The 19,895-nt window shown below is 40.4% G+C and overlaps 1 protein-coding gene across 1 annotated transcript; it reads right to left on the bottom strand.

Moving 5' to 3' along the window:
- Positions 1–7,077: 7,077 nt before the first annotated feature.
- On the bottom strand, positions 7,078–8,778 carry LOC124196173. The gene has a single exon (XM_046590988.1). It carries the CDS (start codon positions 8,776–8,778, stop codon positions 7,078–7,080), a length of 1,701 nt encoding a protein of 566 aa, XP_046446944.1.
- Between the last annotated feature and the right edge of the window lie 11,117 nt (positions 8,779–19,895).

The following is a 19,895-nucleotide window of genomic DNA, read 5'->3' as shown; positions in this document are numbered from 1 at the left end:
TTGATGGATATTGTTTAACAATATCAGTTGAAAATTTAGAAATCTCTGTATCTAAAATGAGCCTGACTTTAAACCGCATTGTAACTTTATATGGACTAAACCACACTAAAAAAATAGCCTATACGTAAATATGCAGGTAGACCTATGCACTGCATGCAGAAGAGAAAAAAAAATTCAGAACCATCGTTTGTCGTTGCTCTCGTCTTCTGGTCCTGGCTGGTGCATCATGCCACTGAATGATATCGATTTTTACGCCCAGTCGCCCACCGTTAAAAGAGGCCACCAAACCGGGCCCTTACTTATCCAGGCAGATGGTGGTTCAAGCCCGCTTCCCCTACTATAGACGGCGCTATACACATATATCACGCTCCCGTTCTAGTTGACGTTGTATTGCATACGGCAGTCGTACTACTACTCGTCTGGTCTAACGATATACCGTACATATGTATATTATATACAGTGTGTTACCTATTCTACCTCTAGTTTTCAATAGATAAAAAGAAACAATGCCAAGCCTGATGTAGAAAACAGCGGCTAAATGGACGAATAAAAACAAAAAAATAAAAACGTAGACTTACCGATGAGTTGATGAAGTTCTCCTAACGATTTTTAAAGTTCACCATACCGCTACTAGCAGGTGGTGATCGAAGATGGGAAGCTGTTGCTTGTGGAAAGGTTAAATGAACAAAGAACTTCAAAGCAGTTAATTCAGAATAAGACTTACGGAGGCGTTAGGATGTAGATCAGACGGGTAATGTTGAAATGCAATGCTGTAGTGCAAAAAGAAGAAGTGGAGACGAATAGAACGAATATTGCACACAAAAAAAGAGTCGAAGGTAAAAGAAAGAAGGGTCAAAGAAGATTGAGGACAGAAAGCACAGTCCAGATCGGTTGTGCGGCAGCTACTGACTGAAGTTTGCCTGACAGTCCAGGATAAGAACTCGTATAGTTGTCGATTGAACGAGTGAGTGAACTAGCGGACAGGCGGGTGGGCGAACGGGAGGGCGCGGTGATGATGGCGGCGGCGCATTTCTCCTAAGAAACTTTGAAGCCGTTGTTTGGCCTCGGCCCATCGTTCACGTAGTTCACCAGCGACACAACCTGCAAACTCCTCCCATGCTATCGGAAAACCGCCTCCCAACACAGTATTATTAGTCACTGGTCTCTGCTGATGTCTCTAAGCTCTCTTTCTTTCCTCTTCGTCTCATGTGTCGCTCGTTATTTCAGTTTCTCTCTTCATTGGGTGCTGGCGCGCGCCCTCATCACGCAGCACCAACAGCAACAGCAACAGCGCCAGCACAGCGTCAGCATCACTACCAGCAACAGGGCGAGCCAGCAACAGAGTCAGCTAGAGAGAGAGTATAGTCGGCCTTAACGGCAGCGGCAGCATCTCCCTCCCCTACGCCCCTCAACCTCCGTCTATAAAGCCCTCCTCTTCTTTCGCCCTCTCTTTATCCTCATCCTGTTTTTTCAGTCCTGGACCGTAGGCTACAACAAGTGCACTTGCAGACACAACGGAGAAGCGTTTGCATTCAAATGCGTCAACCAGCAACGCCGTCTCATTTTTTTTTTTTTTTTTAATTCGCAAGTTATTGCAATTAGTTTTTTGTTACTTAGCTATTTAGGGTATATAGGGAAAATCTAATAACTTTTCACAGATCGATTTTCTTAAAGCTTGTCATTCCGTGACCACAAAATAGCCGAAGGTAGAAAAGTATGCTATAATGAATGGAATTTATGCAATAATTCCCATACAATACGTGCATATATGATACGTATATATAACAATCACTCTATATCTATAGGCCTATTCGCAACGTGAAATAATTTATTACTCTGAGATATTCTGGAAATTTCATAAAATCATACATTTTACCTCATGATACCGCACATGCGCACATCTACGATTAAAAAAATTGTAACAGCTATGATTATTAAAGAAACTCCGCTATCAGTTTTATAGAATTATGACTAATGCTCGTGAATCCCTCTATAAAATTTACTATACAGCAATGAACAGTTTCTAATAAATAAAGACTTGTTGCGTTAACTGATGCACTTACGTAAGTACGTAACTATGCCGATTCAACTGTACAATAAATACGTGCATTATGCAATAGAACATTTTTCAGGCAATATCATAATTCTGAATAATTAAAACGTAGCTAATAGACTAACCAAAATATTTTTTCCACAAACAACTCGTTTTGTCTGTTGTCTTTTTAGATTAAGAGAAAAAAAATTCGGTGTGACTTCTTTCTATAAATTGACGTGGAACACCCTGATTTGATATAATGACAATGATCCTGATTAGTCGTGTACGGTGTACGATAACAAAACGAACCATTTCATAAAAATGCCAGGGACTAATTCCTAGAAAAGTAGGAATCCTTCTGAGAGAACGTCACAGCTCCAATGTCCCTTTTCAAGTGGGACATCATAACTAGGCGTTCTCGTAGTACAGCACTGTAGGCTACGTGAAATAAGTATATTTATATATGTATATATATAGGGAATAAGCAGGGGACACAAGACAAAAGAAATAGGGCTTCATCGATCTGGAACCACCGAGCACAACCGGAGCATACAGAGTATGTGATACAGCAAAAGACACGGGGGATCCCGGAGGGAGGAAAATAGAGGGTTAGAAAAACAGCTAGGGTAGACGAGGAAAAGAATAAGAGATGGGAAACGAGATGAAGAAAAAGAAGAGTTGACTAATGGAGAAATGTTTCGCAATCTATGTATGTCTCTAAACATGATGTGTGTGGCTGACTATGCAGTATAAATATTTTTACTGGACTTCTGGTATATAGATGCATCCAAATATACATGAACAAGCGTGTAATCCTAATAATAAAAAAATGTTGTAGGTGATGTACACTTTGAAAGGACTGGGCATTAGGTGAACGTATGTTCGCACGTAATATAACGATCTCTAAGCAGGTGATCCTCAAACAGATAAAATTTAATTGTATATAAAAAATATTCCACAAAGAAAATGGTAAGACTTTTCAATGAAACATTAGCAAACGCGAAAGTGCGCACAGGTATTTTTGTAAGCCCAGAGTTCGCTAAACTTTCAAATGTAAGATTCACTATTATCAGTAAACAGGAAGTCAGTCTAAAGAAATAAAGTAAAACGAGTAAAACACAACAATGTAACACGTCACAGAATTTCTCACGTCATGACGTCAAAGTAAGTCAATTGAGATTATTCAAACGTCAAGCCATTTTTGATTTTTTAGTGTCGAAGTGTCGTTTGATATAATCATGTTAACAGTAGACTTTATCTAATTTTTATAAAGTTGATATGGAAATAGTTAAAATGAATTTTATAAAATCAGGAAAATTGTAAACTGCAAGCTCGTGTATGACGAAGCATGGTTGATTTAACATAATAAGGACAGGGCACTTATTGCTGTCGGGGTGAGATCTTTAACGGAAAAACTATAAGATATATAATTAAACAGAAATTAAAACTGCATAAAACTGAAACTAAATCGTCTTAAGTGAAATGTATTACTAGGTAAACGACCGAAGTTGCCAGTTCGGAAAAAAAATTGTGCACCAACCGGGCCACCGGGGCATAGCTACATAATTTAAGTATCACCTGATAACTAAGGGACATCATTTTAAAAAAGATAAGAGAAACTGAAGATAAATCTAGTGGAAAAGTATAACTAATAATGAAACCGGTGAAATCCGGTGAAATCTACACATTCCGTCATACCCGCTTTTTGCCCGGTTTGTGCACAACATTTTTTTTCGAACTGGCAACTTTGGACGTTTACCTAGTCCATTGAGAAGATATTAAAAAAAAAGATTAATTTCAGAAGAAGGGGTGAAAGGGAAACTCCAATGCCATCTAGCAACCAAGAATCCTAACCTTTTGTTAAATACGCTAGAAGGTAAAAGATAGTTAGGCTGCAAAAATGGGTACCGTGTAGAGATAAGAGAGTGGCCACTCTTTTTCTAGTTATGTAGTAACTAGAAACTGAGCCCCGGTTAAATCCGGGGAACTTTGGTCTAGCGTAAAGTCGGACTGTTTTGCTATTCGCTTTTCTGTAGCTTAATCATCTGCCCGTAATAGATTTTATCGTGGGAAATCTGCCCAGTGACTACCTTACTTGAAGATTTCGTAATTACGGCAATGCTATAGACATCTGGTGGTGATGCTGGTTGTTGCGTCATGGTTGGGACATAAAAAGATTGCGTCATCACGGCGACGACATCTGGTGGTGATTTGTTTTAGCATGTTTGGGCATGATAAGCTCCTCCCCCTTTTGACATGAATAAACTCCTCCCCCAATATGTTGACACATTATGCGTGACATTATCCGTGACATGAATAAGCCCCTCCCCCAAAAGCTAGTTCTTTTATTATATATGGACGAGTAACCTGAGCCCCGGTCAAATCCGGGGAACTTTTGTCTTGCGTAAAGTTGGACTCTTTTGCTATTCGCTTTTCTGTAGCTTAATCATCTGCCCAGAATAGATTTTTTCGTGGGAAATCTGCCCAGTCACTACCTTACTTGAAGATTTCGTAATTACGGCAATGCTATAGACATCTGGTGGTGATTGGCAAGTTTGGGCATGTTTGGGTAGCGCCTCGACTGACCAATCACAGCGTTGTGACAGGGATAAGCTCCTCCCCCTTGCGACAATGAATAAGCTCCTCCCACAAAATGTTGACACATTATGCGTGACATTATCCGTGACAGACACAGGCTCCTCCCACAAAAGCTTTTTCTTTTAAGATAGAAAAGCAAGCTTATCAGCTCGCCGCGAAGGGATAGTCGTAAGCCAGTTGAAAACTGTCTTAAATGACAAATTCAGGGCCTATTGTTTAGTCGGACTTATTCACAATTCACACTTTTCTTCACAGACTTTTTGGTCTTAAAACGGGATTTTTCTGTCAATGTTCAATATCCTTGTATTGTATTGTATTGTATTGTAATATTTATATAGCGCACTATCCATAAAAAAAGATCTAATGACGCTCATAAGTATAGACACACAATTTAACAAATTTATCAGCGGGGAAAAGCCAGAGAAAATAAGTCTTTAGACGAGACTTGAATAGTCGCTGGTTAGTCTCAGATCTCACTGAAAGAGGGAGCGCATTCCAAATGGACGGGGCAGCACATGTAAAGGACCTCCCCCCATACTTCGCAAGTCGAAAAGGTGGGGATACAATGGTGGGAAATCTGCCCAGTCACTACCTTACTTGAAGATTTCGTAATTACGGCAATGCTATAGACATCTGGTGGTGATTGGCAAGTTTGGGCATGTTTGGGTAGCGCCTCGACTGACCAATCACAGCGTTGTGACAGGGATAAGCTCCTCCCCCTTGCGACAATGAATAAGCTCCTCCCCCAAAATGTTGACACATTATGCGTGACATTATCCGTGACAGACACAGGCTCCTCCCACAAAAGCTTTTTCTTTTAAGATAGAAAAGCAAGCTTATCAGCTCGCCGCGAAGGGATAGTCGTAAGCCAGTTGAAAACTGTCTTAAATGACAAATTCATGGCCTATTGTTTAGTCGGACTTATTCACAATTCACACTTTTCTTCACAGACTTTTTGGTCTTAAAACGGGATTTTTCTGTCAATGTTCAATATCCTTGTATTGTATTGTATTGTATTGTAATATTTATATAGCGCACTATCCATAAAAAAAGATCTAATGACGCTCATAAGTATAGACACACAATTTAACAAATTTATCAGCGGGGAAAAGCCAGAGAAAATAAGTCTTTAGACGAGACTTGAATAGTCGCTGGTTAGTCTCAGATCTCACTGAAAGAGGGAGCGCATTCCAAATGGACGGGGCAGCACATGTAAAGGACCTCCCCCCATACTTCGCAAGTCGAAAAAGTGGGGATACAATGGTACGGGAATTATCAGACCTAAGATCACGTGTGGGCTTGTACAATTTGACCAAATCAGACAGATAAACTGGGGCAGAATCATTCAGGCAACGAAACGTCAAAACCGCCGTCTTGAAAACAACCCGCTGCTCGACCGGCAGCCAATGAAGGTTCTTGATATGATCAGAAACTCGATCATATCTACCCGCACCGACAACTAGCCTAGCAGCAGCGTTCTGAACGCGCTGCAGTTTCACCATCAGAGTTTTCGGGAGGCCAAACAAAAGAGAATTTGCATAATCAAGTCTACTAAGCACAAGAGCATGAACTAAGGACTTGGCCGATTTTGTATCAAGGTACTTCCTTATCCGACCAATAAGGGTGAGATGGAAGAAAGCACATTTACAAATGCCATTTACATGAGGGACCATTGTGAGTTCACTATCAAAAGTTACACCCAAATTGCGAGCTTGATTAGAAGGGGGAAGAACAGAGTCACCAACAACAAGTGGAGAGAGTACAATGGCCGAGGCTTTACGTGGTGGAATGGTATAAAGTAGCAGACTCTTTCCGAAGTTAAGCTTCACCCGATTGGCGGTAAACCAGTCCTCGATATCCGCAGAACAGGCGGAGAGAGATCCAAGAGCCATAGTCTGATGATGAGAATCAAGGTGGAAGTGGACGTACCCTTGGGTGTCGTCAGAAAACTGCTTGAGTTTAACCCCGTGGACAGCAGCAATGGCGGGAACCGGACTGGTGTAGATGTTAAAAAGACATGGACCCAGAACAGATCCTTGCGGAACGCCAAACGGAAGAGGTACCGGGAATGATGTAACTCCAAGCGCCTTCACCGATTGGGTTCTGCCAAAGAGGTAGGACCGGAACCAGTTTAAGGCAGATCCAGAGACACCGAAAGCTGTAGCCATCCTCTCAATCAGAATACGGTGGTCAACCGTGTCGAATGCGGCGCTGAGATCCAAGAGGAGGAGCGCACTACCCAAACCAGCATCCGCAGCGACGAGTAGGTCGTTCTGGATGGAAAGCAGGGAAGTCTCAGTCGAGTAGTTCATCCGATACGCAGATTGACTAGGAGACAGCAGATTGAATTCAGCGACATGCGATGAGAGGCGAAAAAGAACTACACGTTCAATAAGCTTCGAGAGGAATGAAAGGCCAGACACCGGGCGGTAGCTGGCCATATCTTAGGGATCCAGTGACGGTTTCTTAAGAAGAGGCGTGATGACAGCATGCTTCAGCGAATCAGGAAACCGACCAGATGACAGCGAAGAGTTTACAATTCTCGTTATTGGAGCGGTCAAGGTACTTACAAACTTCTTTAGCAAAGGAGTAGGAAGTGGGTCCAGGCAGCAGGACTTTGCAGGTGAAGACAGAATGAGATTTATCACAAACTCAGCTGTTACCGGCAATAGCCTATCCAAACAACAACTTTCGCCATAGAGCGAAAGGAAGGACTCCTCTTCAACGGCACTGTCAGAATTCCTAGATTTGGCCAAAGAGTCAAGGGATGAGCGGATATCCGCTATCTTGGTGGAGAAATAGACACTGAACTCCTGCGCAACACTCCGATCAGGAAGCTTTTGTTTCGGTAATGTGGGCACATCAGATTTACCCATCAGGTTGTTGACAAGACGATAGAGAGCCCTAGCGTAACTGCCACACTCCAAAATTTTGTTGCTGTAGAATAACTTCTTCGCTGCCTTAAGTCGACGAGAATACTTCATCTGTGTCTCCCGGTAGGTCTGAAAGTCGACGTGTAGCCTCCTCATCCTCCATATTCGTTCTCTTTTCCGAAGCTCTCTCCTCAGAACTCGCACATCATCGCTCATCCAGGGATTAGCGGGGCGAAGGACCATCAGTTTCTCTTTCAATGGGGTGTGCTTGTCAATCACTTGACTAACACCTACGTTATACTGATCAATGAGACCATCGATAGTAGTAGCCGGATCAGTGAACAAGTCCAGACCAATCAGGTCCGCAACAAAGAGATCACTATCAATTGACTTAAACGATCGAAAGAGCGTACGGCCGATAAGCCACCTAGGTGTGCGCACGGCCAGACAACATTGAACAGCATAGTGATCACTTATGAGGGAGCTAACACATGTATGTGAGACAAAATTGTCTACATCCCGAGTAAATACCAGATCAAGTGTATGGCCCTTGATATGGGTGGGAGAAGCAACACACTGCGTAAGACCAAACGCCTCCATGAGACCGAGAAATGACTGTGCCACCGAGTTTTCCACCAGATCAACATGAAAGTTGAAATCCCCAACGACGACTAGCTTATCACGAGTAGAGCAGACAGCTTCCATAGTCAAAGAAAATTCATCAAAGAAACGAGAAGGTAGAGAGGAAGGCGGTCTATAGATGATCAATAGTCTAACACGTTGCGACCGAAAACAAAGCAACAGATCCATGCACTCATAGGCCTCATGAATGGTCACAGGAAGTCGTTTAGCCTCAATAGAGGATTTATGGATCAGAGCCAGACCACCACCCTTTCGATTCAGACGAGGGAGCTGAACAGCGGTGTAGCCATCCGGACATGCCGCTTTTATAGTAGAGTCACCAATGTCGCTGTTAAGCCAGGTTTCAGTCACTGCCAGCAGATCAAGACGGGCATCAATTAAGTGATTAGAAATCAGTTCACACTTGTTCAGAAGAGAGCGCGCATTGACAAGACCTAGCAGAGAGCGTTGTCGCACTATCAGTCTAGTAGCGCCACCGCCACGGCCACCACGTCTCGTGCGCGCATGCGTGCGCCGAAAGAGACCGCAAGCGTTCAGGAAACTGTAGACAGGCCAGGGAAGACGAACATTACCGCAGGACATGCCGGCGGCAACCAGAAAATCGCGTGAGAGACACTTAATGGCGGACATCACCACACTGCCCATCGAAACAAAACAACGACAAAGACACTGACACAAGCAAAGAACGACGCTCAAAGAGACTCGAAACGATGCACAACAAATTCACTATCACGTTAAACACACACACACAAATAACTGGCAAATGTTAGCTAGACAAATCAGAAAAAGAGTGGACTAAAAAATGGGTGCTGCCAACCAGGGCGCGACTCCAAGGTCTATTGGACCTTTCCTCTTTCTTTCCCAAATATTCGCTTCTGAAAACTCACTTGAAACACTCGTAATTTGTAATAGATGAACAAAAAAATTTTAATTGAAATTGTGAACTTGAAGAAAACTATTTTTGATTTAGTGCGAAAATATCGATCTTCGTTTGTGCAGAAACGAAAACAGACTTGCTAAAAGAATGCTGAATACTAAGGTTGGCGTATATTTAGTTTGTTAGCCTCTTATTAGCCCCCTCCTTCCTTAAAAAAAAATCTTACGATTGCACCGAAATTACGGGCAGAGGGCGCCGGGAGCGAGAAATATTTCGACACTCTCAGAAAATGCTGAGTCTTGTGTAAGCGCTTTACTAGTTATTATCGTTTTGAAGTCTATACTCAGTGATTTATACAATGTCAGTTTTTGAATTAAGTCTGTGGATGGACCCTTGTATCGGGAATCCTAATTCCAACTGCAATACGGATATGGCATTTGTTGTTGCTTCTACCCTTGAAGAGGTCATTTCTGAAGGTATGTGATACAGTATTTAATTAAACTACTTACGAAATTTGTGTAAAAGTAGTAATTAGCGTTTTTATCATTATTTAAGCACAGGTAGAATTCAATTTATCCGGACCATGCCAAATTGTCAACTTACGTGGAACCGTCGTCAAGTCTGACAAAATATTGTTTAAGTTGCATTCTGATGGGACTCGCTTGTTTTTTAAAGCGCCTAGTGATGTAATAACGATGGGTGTCGGAGCTGGTGAAATACAGAGGGGTGAGGATGCTGGTGTAGTAGCAGAAAGGGTTGAAGAAGTTGTTGTAGTAGTACAGAGGGTGAGGAAGATGGTGTAGTAGTAGAAAGGGTTGAAGATGTGGGTGAGATGGAAGACCAAGACAATGGTGATGATGCAGAATTGATGGATAGTGTCGGGGATAGTCATCAAGATTGCTGTCTGACAACAGAATGGAAGATCTAGAGAATTAGGATAATCATGAGTCGATAAACGATGAGGTGGAAGAAGAAGAATCGATTAGAAACGATTCAGATGAAGATGAAGAAATGCCAGACCTTAACCAGGACGAAAACATGAACGTAAGGCCGTTTCTCCTCTATAGAAATTGATAAAACTATGAATTTCTAATTCAATAGTAAAGCTAGTTAACAAGCTAGCTATTATTTATAGTCAATATTTAAGGTATTACATTAAATGCTTTTTTTGTCATCGGGTTTACTGTAAACTAGGACAAGTACTATCCATTGCAGACCATAATTGTAAGCATGCGGAAAGGAATTCGAGGATTAAAAGGAGCCGTGTTAATGGAAGCAATCCAAAAAGAAAAGACACCTTCGTCAATTCATACTAGATTAATTATGAACGCAACTGGTCGCTGGCTTATGTTCAACTGCAAAGAGTTAAGGGCATTAATAATTTACTTTTTTAATGATTATGCATTAACTTTGAAAATTAGACGGAAAGATAAGTACCCGAGCCCAAAGGAATTCGCGAAAATGGCCGAATCTATTACGCATTTTTCCCCAACACGGGAAATTCAGTATTTAGATTACTCAGTAATCATGTTTAATCCCAGCAGTCTTTAAAACTATATTTAAATTTTTCTCTAATAGAAAATATTTTACGATCCCGTAACGAAAACTGGGACTCTAGAGCGGTATGTCCGGCAAAAGAGAAGCCGTGAGAAGAAGAAAATTCTAAAAAACAACTCTAATTCGCCGCTGACTGGAATAAAGACATTTTCGCCAAGGGAAGTCAAAGAAGCTGAAATATATATGAGAACCACCAACAAGGGCCAACAAGCAAAAAATGTTGCATTGCCTGACTGTAACTCACAAAATCCGACGGGATTTTGTGAAGGATAAAAAGACAACGGCTGATATGATATTAAACAAATACCCGATGTTAATCACGCTACATGAAGCAGTAGGTTTTTGTTTGTCTTAATATGTTTTTCCACTTTGAATCATATAGTATGTTTTAGGTATTAGAAGAATTTGAAGCTATAACTGGGAAGCCGTTAGATAGGCTTGTTCAAACATGGGATGAAGATTCGATAATAGAGGAGGCTGAATCAACATTTGGAAAAAACCGCTTCGTCAACTAGCGCGAGGGAACTTATTGCTTCAGCAAAACAAGCCAAAGAAGATTTTCGTTAGCACCATAATTTATAATGACGAGAATATTTTTTGTAATAGATTTTTTTCTTTCAGGCTCGTCCGATTATTCCCTGATAGTTCTTGAGTTACTACTACATATTTTTCCTAATAATGTCCCTAGAGAAAAGATAAAAGGCGTCCAAACTTCTGACTGCCTTTCGTTGATGTTTCGTAAATTTGAGGTATATAAAACTATTGTTGTCTATATTTTCTTTATATCTTTTGTCACTGAATCCATTATGACTGGATTTGGATTTTCAATTGCCTTTTATTTTATTTTAAGAGAGGTACGAGTTTCGGTCGGGTTCTCTCCGAAACATCCGATATGATACAACCCGGTGTGATCCAAATAGGAAACGATTTTTTCATCAAGATCGGGAAAAAACATTCGCAGCTAGAAAACGCGAATTTGAAATCAGCCCTCTCTTTTCTTGTCTATCGAATATCCTCTTCCTATCAAATTTGTTTTTGTGTTTTTGGAAGCTTCTTTTCAGATTCTTCCTCTCTCGCACTTTTGCAATTATTTATTTTGATTCATAAACCCAATATAAACTATGTGGGTATAATAAATATGCTCAAAATCATATTTTTTACTCAATAAATAATACATAAGTTTTAAATCAATTATAAAACGAATGGAATATGCCATACAGGATATAACACATTTGTCATTGAACGATACAATAACCTTCGTTAACTAAATAATGGCCTTGGTCTAAAATTCTTTTTAAATAGGGGGAGTATTTTTTCTTGTTCAGAATTCTTGAAAGGAAGAAAAATATCCTTGAACTTTTCATACATCGCTAACGGAAAACGCAAAACAATAGACATTCACTTTGCGTACTTTTTGTATGGCGCATTTTCTAAACAAAACTGTACGAGCTCCATTTTTTATTCCAAAACGAATGTTGCCAGCAGAATTTTTTTTTCTGAGAGGATCAGATCACTAGAAGCAGTGAGAGCTAGAATTATGAGTTAGAATCGCACTTTGCTTTTATGTGCCATCTTCTGGGAATAGAATAGCGAAATTCCCTGTAGAAAGAGGAATAACGAGGTTCTAAATTTGGTTTTGTTTGCAGCGATTTCATTTGAAGTTCTATGTTTTCTCTCCAGTTCTCAGCGAGAAACCAGGGTATTTAAATTTATTTAATTCTTGGTAGAGAATATTGTAATCGTGCAGAGCCCATTGTAGACTTTTTATTATGAGGCTACATAACAACATAGCTGATTTCCCACCAAGCAGAGTTTTTTTTTGTTTCTTCTTGTCTTTTTTATGGAGGAAAATTAAACTATCTAACAGGAGTCGAATTTCCATCATCTTCCAAATTTGACAGCGAGCCGGAAAGGACGGGACAGGAACGGAAGTATTTTTTTACAATTCCGGCCCCATTTAATAAAAAATTTTAGGTCCGGAAAAGTTAGGGCCAGATTTACTACGTTACGTAGTTTGCTGCTGAATGGTCATTTTGGATGTCCATTTGCTTGTTTCCATTATTTAGATGTAGACATACGTTTTTGTTTCTTTCTTGGGAGATATTTTTTCTGTGTTGCCGTTTCCGTAAGAATATTATCCCATCCCATTTGGTCTCCGTTTAAAACGTCAAAAATTTTTGTCATAGTAACATCATTCGGGCACCTTCTTCTGGAGGATTAGGTTTTATCGGCCGTTTTATAAGCATTTTCTGTGGCGTGTAATATTTAGCCAGTTTTTGATGGGAGTTTTCGCAAGTTCACAGGCAAGGCGTACTGATATATTAAATGGTAACAGATGGTAATTTCAGGGCACTCAAATCACGTTTGGCCAGCTACATTAAAACATCATAATCTGTTGAAATTAATTTCAACCTGTTTCTTTTTGATACCTCATAATGCTCGCCCATGCGCGCTTGCCATATTCAAGTCATTACTGCTTGCTAATTTATTGGTTTTGACGTCGTCAGCACCGTTTGAAAAGTGAGAAAATTGAAAAAATCCGAATTGACTGATGAAGAATGAGTAAATAATGAGAAATACCGCTTCAGTATTGCCTTTTGAATACAATTTCAAACTGTTGAAAAACTTCTTGTCTCTTCCTTAATTCGGGGAGTAATGGACAATCCGAAAGCAGCATCACATGCATTTTGGCTCTTCCAAATGGCGGACTAGGCTCGGCGCCTGAAGATGACGTTGTTACCACAGCATTCAAAATTTCTTTCCAGCACAATTATTTGTGGTTTCCAGCCGATTAGGCATTGTCTTAGCAAAATAAAGTTTCGGCGCTGAATAACTGTTAGAATTCAAACAACAAATCTGTCTCTGAATCCCGTTTGCCTTTGGTTTTTCTCTCGCCCGACGTCACTCATACGTTTCTCGCGTCGTTATCTCTCTTTGGGTGCGTTTTCGCGTCAACTTTTTGTTGAACTGGTTAGGTCGACTGCCGTTTTTCTGTCAACTGCCGCTAGGTGGTAGAACTTGAGGTCCGTTCAACCTCCATTTCTGTGTCAAGCTGAATTTGAAGTTGAACTTGAAAAGTTCAACTTGCTCAACAGTGGTCTGGACCACCGTTGATCTTCAGTTCAACTCCAACTGATATTTATCCCCACCCCCTGTAGGGTATTCTATAATAAATAAATGAGGCAACGCTGATTGTTGCCACTGTCTTTCAGTTTTTTTTTATAGTTCTTACGTTGGCTATACAAATATTTAAAATGGAAAGTAATCGTGCTTGTAGACTTGTAGTACAACATTTTCAAAAAAATGTAATAAAAGAGAATGCTGGAATGGTGGGAATAGGGCTTCCCAAATATTTATTGACATTGAAGCCACAGAATTTTTGCTAAGAATAAAATATCACTTCAAACTTTCTACAATTTTTCGTTGTAGTTCTAATTTACATTTATTTCTTTAGATATATTGAAAGAGAAGTGGTCTGTCTGTTGAACGATAGCAAAACAAGTAAAAGCAATTGTGTGACGAAATAGGGGAGACCGGGGCTATGTGGGACACGGGGCTATAATGTACAAGGGAATTAAAATATGTAAAATTCGTTTAAAGATTGTGGAATAAATACAGAGTATGTTTAATTACGTTTTATTTATGATATAAACTTTATTTCTTGAAATTGCGATTTATTTTTCTTGTTTTATGGGAAATTAAAAAAATGGGAATCTGAAAAAATATTTAAGACGTTTAGTTTTTTATTTTATTGATACTAAAATAAATATTGTTGTAAAACCCAGATGAACTGGGACATGGAAACCGGGGTAAAACAGAGCATCTTGGCACCTCCTGTAGGAGGGAGCTGTAGGAGGGGACAAAAGATTGCTGTTTAGTCCTATTTCAAAACTGCAACACAAACGAACTGTGGGCTTGACATTATAGGCCCAATCTACGTTCCTTCCATTAATTTGATTTCTGGTAATAATACCGATTGAAATCCATTTAATTACATTTTGTCCATTGAAACAACACTTTCCTATTTCCTAGTTTTCGTCTCATGTAAAACAAATATGTTTCGTCCTGAATTGGCCTATGATCATAAAATTTCTAGAGTTTCAGCTGCAAAAACAATCATGAAGAATGTAGAAAATTACACCATGGGTGTCTGTTACGGAGACAGTCAACGGTTCAGGTAATGTAATGTAATGTAATGTAATGTAATGTATTGAATTTGATATTGTATAGCGCCTTTTCCATAGACTGATCAAAGGCGCTATTGCTCCCAACAGAAAACATGTGACACTTAGTTTCCATAAGCATTTCGGAACAAGAATGTTTTTAGATGACATCGGAATTGTGTGAGAGAAAAACAAGAAGAATAGGGAAAAAGGGCTAGCAAGCGCAACTCAAGGGGTAAAGAATTCCATATTCGAGGTGCAGCAGCAGAGAAGGCACGATCACCAAAGCCTTTCGTACGGGTTCGGGGACAGTGAAGAAGGAGTTTAGAAGATGAACGTGTCTCACGACCAGAATCACGAATACTAATCAATGCAGTAAGATACAGAGGAGCAAGACCAATGAGACAGCGAAACACAAGCACAGCTATCTTAAACTCAATTCGTTGATAAATAGGAAGCCAGTGAAAAGAACGAAGAGTCGGGGTGATAGATTCACGAAGACGAACACCAGAGATAAGTCTAGCCGCCGAGTTCTGCACACGTTGAAGTCTGACCAGACTTGTTGCTGGTAGGCCAACTAGCAAGCAGTTTCCATAGTCAAGTTGAGATAGAACAAGGGCATGGACGAGCTGACATAGCGCAGAGCGAGAGAGGAATCTCCGGATTCCGGCAATTCTTCTTAGATGAAAATAAGCCTTCCTGCAAGACGATGTTATCTTTGATTCCATGGTAAGATGGGAGTCCAGGCGCACACCAAGATTCAGCACAACTGGCGAAGGAGAAATAGGTACATCACCTACCATGAGTGGCATCGATGAGATGTTTTTCTTCCTTACAGCATCTTTAGAAGAGACTAGTAGTGCATCCGTCTTGTCCTCGTTGAGTTTGAGACGATTCAGTGACAACCACTTCCTTTGCTCAGTAATAGCCGATGAGAGAGTCGCGAAAGCTAGACATTGGTCGGCAGCAGAAGGGGATGGCCGAAAAGACTTGTATCCCTGGGCATCATCAGCAAAATAGTGATCCATGATTCCCGATGCTACTGAAATATCATGCATTGGGGTATTGTACAAGATGTACAGAATAGGACCCAGCACTGAACCTTGGGGGACACCGTAGATGACAGGAGTTGGGACAGAAAAGATTCCGCCAATACTGACTGATTGCCTTCTTCCATTCAAGTACGAGGACAGCCACGCGAGAGCCTAGCCAGAGATTCCGAAGCGAGCTTCAAGACGATCCAGCAGAATAGCATGGTCGACCGTGTCAAAGGCAGCACTTTGATCCAGTAAAGCCAGAATCACAGCATCACCATTGTCAGCAGAAGAAAGTAGATCATTCACAACTCTAAGCAGAGCGGTCTCCGTTGAGTGGCCAGGACGATAAGCAGACTGTACAGCAGCAAAAAGAGACTGCGATTCCAGATGGTTCACTAACTGCTTAGCAACGACACGTTCAAGAAGTTTGGATAGAAAGGAGAGTAGGGACACAGGCCGATAATTGGAAAGAACATCAGGATCCAGACCATTTTTCTTCAACAGAGGGATGACATGAGCAAGTTTCATTTCATGGGGGAAAGTCGCGGTGTTAAGAGACAGATTGACAAAGTCAGCAATCCAAGGAGCCAAAGTTGACAAACATTCTTTAAGGACAAATGTCGGGAGTGGATCAAGAGGAGAAGACTTCGTGGGACAATTCATAATTAGAGACACCACATCATGAGCAGAAACAGGAGCAAAGGACACAAAAGCAACAACAGGCACGCGTACCTCAGGAACCCATAGACCAACTGCAGCATCGAGATCCTCCCGGATTTTTACAATTTAGAAGACAAAGAAATCGCTGAAGCGCTCCACAAGCTCCGTGAGAGAGGAATGGGCAGGCAGGCACAGGGCAGGTTTGGGAAGAAGCAGCGAGTCAATCAGCCTGAAGAGAGACACCTTCTTCCGAGACGATTCTTGTATCTGAGATTCGAGAAACGTTGTCTTTGCTTTGTTGATCATGTTGTGCAGCTCTTGAAGTCCACGAAGCATAATCTCCTTGTCGATTGTCAACTTAGTCCGCTTCCAGCGTCTCTCAAACCTCCGAACACACCTTCTAGAAGAATGGATCTCCTCACTATCCCATGAATTGTCAGGACGAACGGTAAATCATCTTCTTATAAGCGGAGCATGATCATCCAGGACTCTAGACAAGGTGGCATTGTATTCTATCACCGCTTCCCGGCAATCAGTCACCGGGCTGGCGAAAAGTGACGACCTCGATAAATCATTGCAGAAAGAGGCAAAATCAATAGACTTGAGCTTCCTAAACTGCACTGCCTTGACAGGACGCATTGGACGATGAGCTTTGGCATACCAATGAACTGCATAGTGATCAGTGATAAGATCGGACACATAGCACTTAGACAAGAAGTTGTCAGCCGCACGCGATAAAACTAGATCGAGCACATGACCACCAACATGACTTGCATCAGAGACGTGCTGCCGCAAATCAAAAGAACCGATAAGCGAAGTGAAGGACTGACTGAGAGAGGACAAACTGTCATCAACATGGATGTTAAAATCACCCACGATAAGTAGAAGACCCGGCGCAGGCACCAGTACTTCAAGCAAACTCGCAAATTCATCAATGAACTGACTTGGCTTCGATGAAGGAGGGAGATAAATGATGAGTAGGACAAAGCAAGTGGAGTTGATTGTCAGTGATGCTGCCATGAACTCAAAAGAGGTAGCAGCATAGTCGAGATGAAGCAGGCGAATACGAATGGAATCACGACAGATAATTGCAACTCCTCCACCACGTCTGCCCACCCGTGGCTTCTGAAGTGATACATAGCCAGCTGGACATAATTCGCGTAGGATCTCATCACCCTCGTCTTCACGGAGCCAGGACTCTGTAATGGCCAGCAAGTCAAGGTCATGAAAGATGATGTGGTGTTGTATGACAGACTTATTGCTCAGAATGGATCTCGCGTTAATCAGCGAGCAGTGCAGGAACTTCTTCTTCAATCTTGCTCTCCTTGCAGACTCGCCACCACGTCTACAACGCTTTGTTGGAGGGCGTAAAGCAATGCCCAACGACCGTATAGTAAATAACAAACATTGGGGCAACTGTGGCGACACCAACGGCGAGAGACGAGATGTGAAAAACAGCTGAGAGAACATCAGCTGATCAGAGATTCCCTCCGGCGCAACGTCACAAGTAGCCATTAATTCATAAAGAACTAAGAAGAGAAGTCCAAGACTGAAACACAAGAACCAGGAGACTAGAAACATCAAACAACACAACAGAAACCAACATGTCCTCTCCGACTTAAGACAAGTCTTTGTCTGAAACTTTTTCATGTAACAGACAAAGACATGTCTTAAGTTTTCCTTATTTTTATTACATTGCCTCCTTATATTTGTTATACATTTATTTTATCCCTTTTCAATTCACAGCATAAACGTCCAAACAGTTATATTCCCTTTCATAATTTTCTAAAAAAAATTCTGTTTTAATGGTATGGGTGACATAAAAAATTTCAGACAAAGACATGTCTTAAGTTTTCCTTATTTTTATTACATTGCCTCCTTATATTTGTTATACATTTATTTTATCCCTTTTCAATTCACAGCATAAACGTCCAAACGTTTATATTCCCTTTCATAATTTTCTAAAAAAAATTCTGTTTTAATGGTATGGGTGACATAAAAAATTTCAGACACAGCCTTATCTTAAGTCGCAGAGCATATGTTGAGGGTTGCACATTTTGAGAATTTTTTTTCTTTTTAACTTAGCATTTCTTTAAAAAACTTAAACCTTAGCGTAAAGCAATTATCAAGTTTACTTCAAATCCAAGAATCTTTCATTTAAAAAATACTTCAGACAAAGCAACGTCTTAAGATTTTATCTATTTTTACGAAAGCGCTATTACCATGTAATTTTGGGGATTATGCAAATTTTTACTAACTAAGAATTTTTTAATTAAATGCAATTCCTTATGAAGATTCGTATTTAATTTAAAAAAATCTAAATTAACTCAAAATAGTACCGAAGTAGAAAAAATAATGTGGCTAAACAAGGAAAATCTTTGTTTTTTTGTAATTTAAGTTTTATTTAATAAAGAATAACACAACTTATTTCTTTTTTAGTAAAGCAATCTTTATTGTTGATTTTTTTAAAGCCAAAAAAGAAATTAAAAAATTCAGACAAACCATTTTCAGAAGAATTACCTTGTTGTTTCGATTCGTTCGTTCGGTTAACGGTTCTTTATGGGAACCCAAAACCGGCACTTTTTCATAATACAAATATTTTCAAAATATTTATATATAAATCAGAAAACAATTATATAAATAAAGATGTAAGATTAAAACTGGTAAAAAGTATTATATAAAGAATTATGATTTTCACGAAATTTTGACTTGTCTGAGACATGGCTACAAAAACATAGGTCAAAACAATATTTATCCTTAATAAAGGTATACTTTAATGGGATGTGAACCATGATCCTCTTCATCATCAATCAGCGCTATAGATCTTATTGCAATTCAAAAGTAGTCAAGAGTATAGGATTAGTCAAGCATAAAACAATTTCTAGTTCGGCTATAGGCCACAGTGGTGCGCATTGGCGTAAGCTGCGCACGACATTTGGCTATGTCGCGTACTTTTGAATTGCAATAAGATCTATAACCACTACATTAGTTCTTGTATACCATGGGAAACTATTTTGAAACGGAATTGATTGTTGTGTGTCATTGTTTTTTGCGTGAAAAAGTTCTTAATCGCGATATTTGGTCGTTACCAAACCTAGGCTTCATATACCCTTCCCCCGCACACAGATGATCACGAAAAACGATGTTGTTGAAAGTTGGACTTGAACCACTTTCCTCGCAAGAGCTATAGCCATTATACCGACAGCAGTTTCCCTCAAGCAACCTTTTCATAAGTGCGATGTCCTCCGGCGGTAAATTTGGTTTTCACGCATAGCCTCCGGCGGTTTGCACGACAGAGGTTCACGCATGGCCTCCGGCGGTATATTTGCAGGATAGAGAAATCCCGTACACACCTTTACATGACCTTGACATGGCAAGTCTCTGTAAAAATCAAAACGAGGGAAGCTATTGTGGAAAGTGGAATTTAGACCTAAGGTGGAAAAGTTGTAGTCA

Source organism: Daphnia pulex, chromosome 6 (genome assembly GCF_021134715.1).
Source record: "Daphnia pulex isolate KAP4 chromosome 6, ASM2113471v1".
NCBI lineage: Eukaryota > Metazoa > Arthropoda > Branchiopoda > Diplostraca > Daphniidae > Daphnia > Daphnia pulex.
The sequence above is the reverse complement of the archived record's forward strand: the minus strand, read 5'-3'. Positions and strand labels throughout refer to the sequence as shown.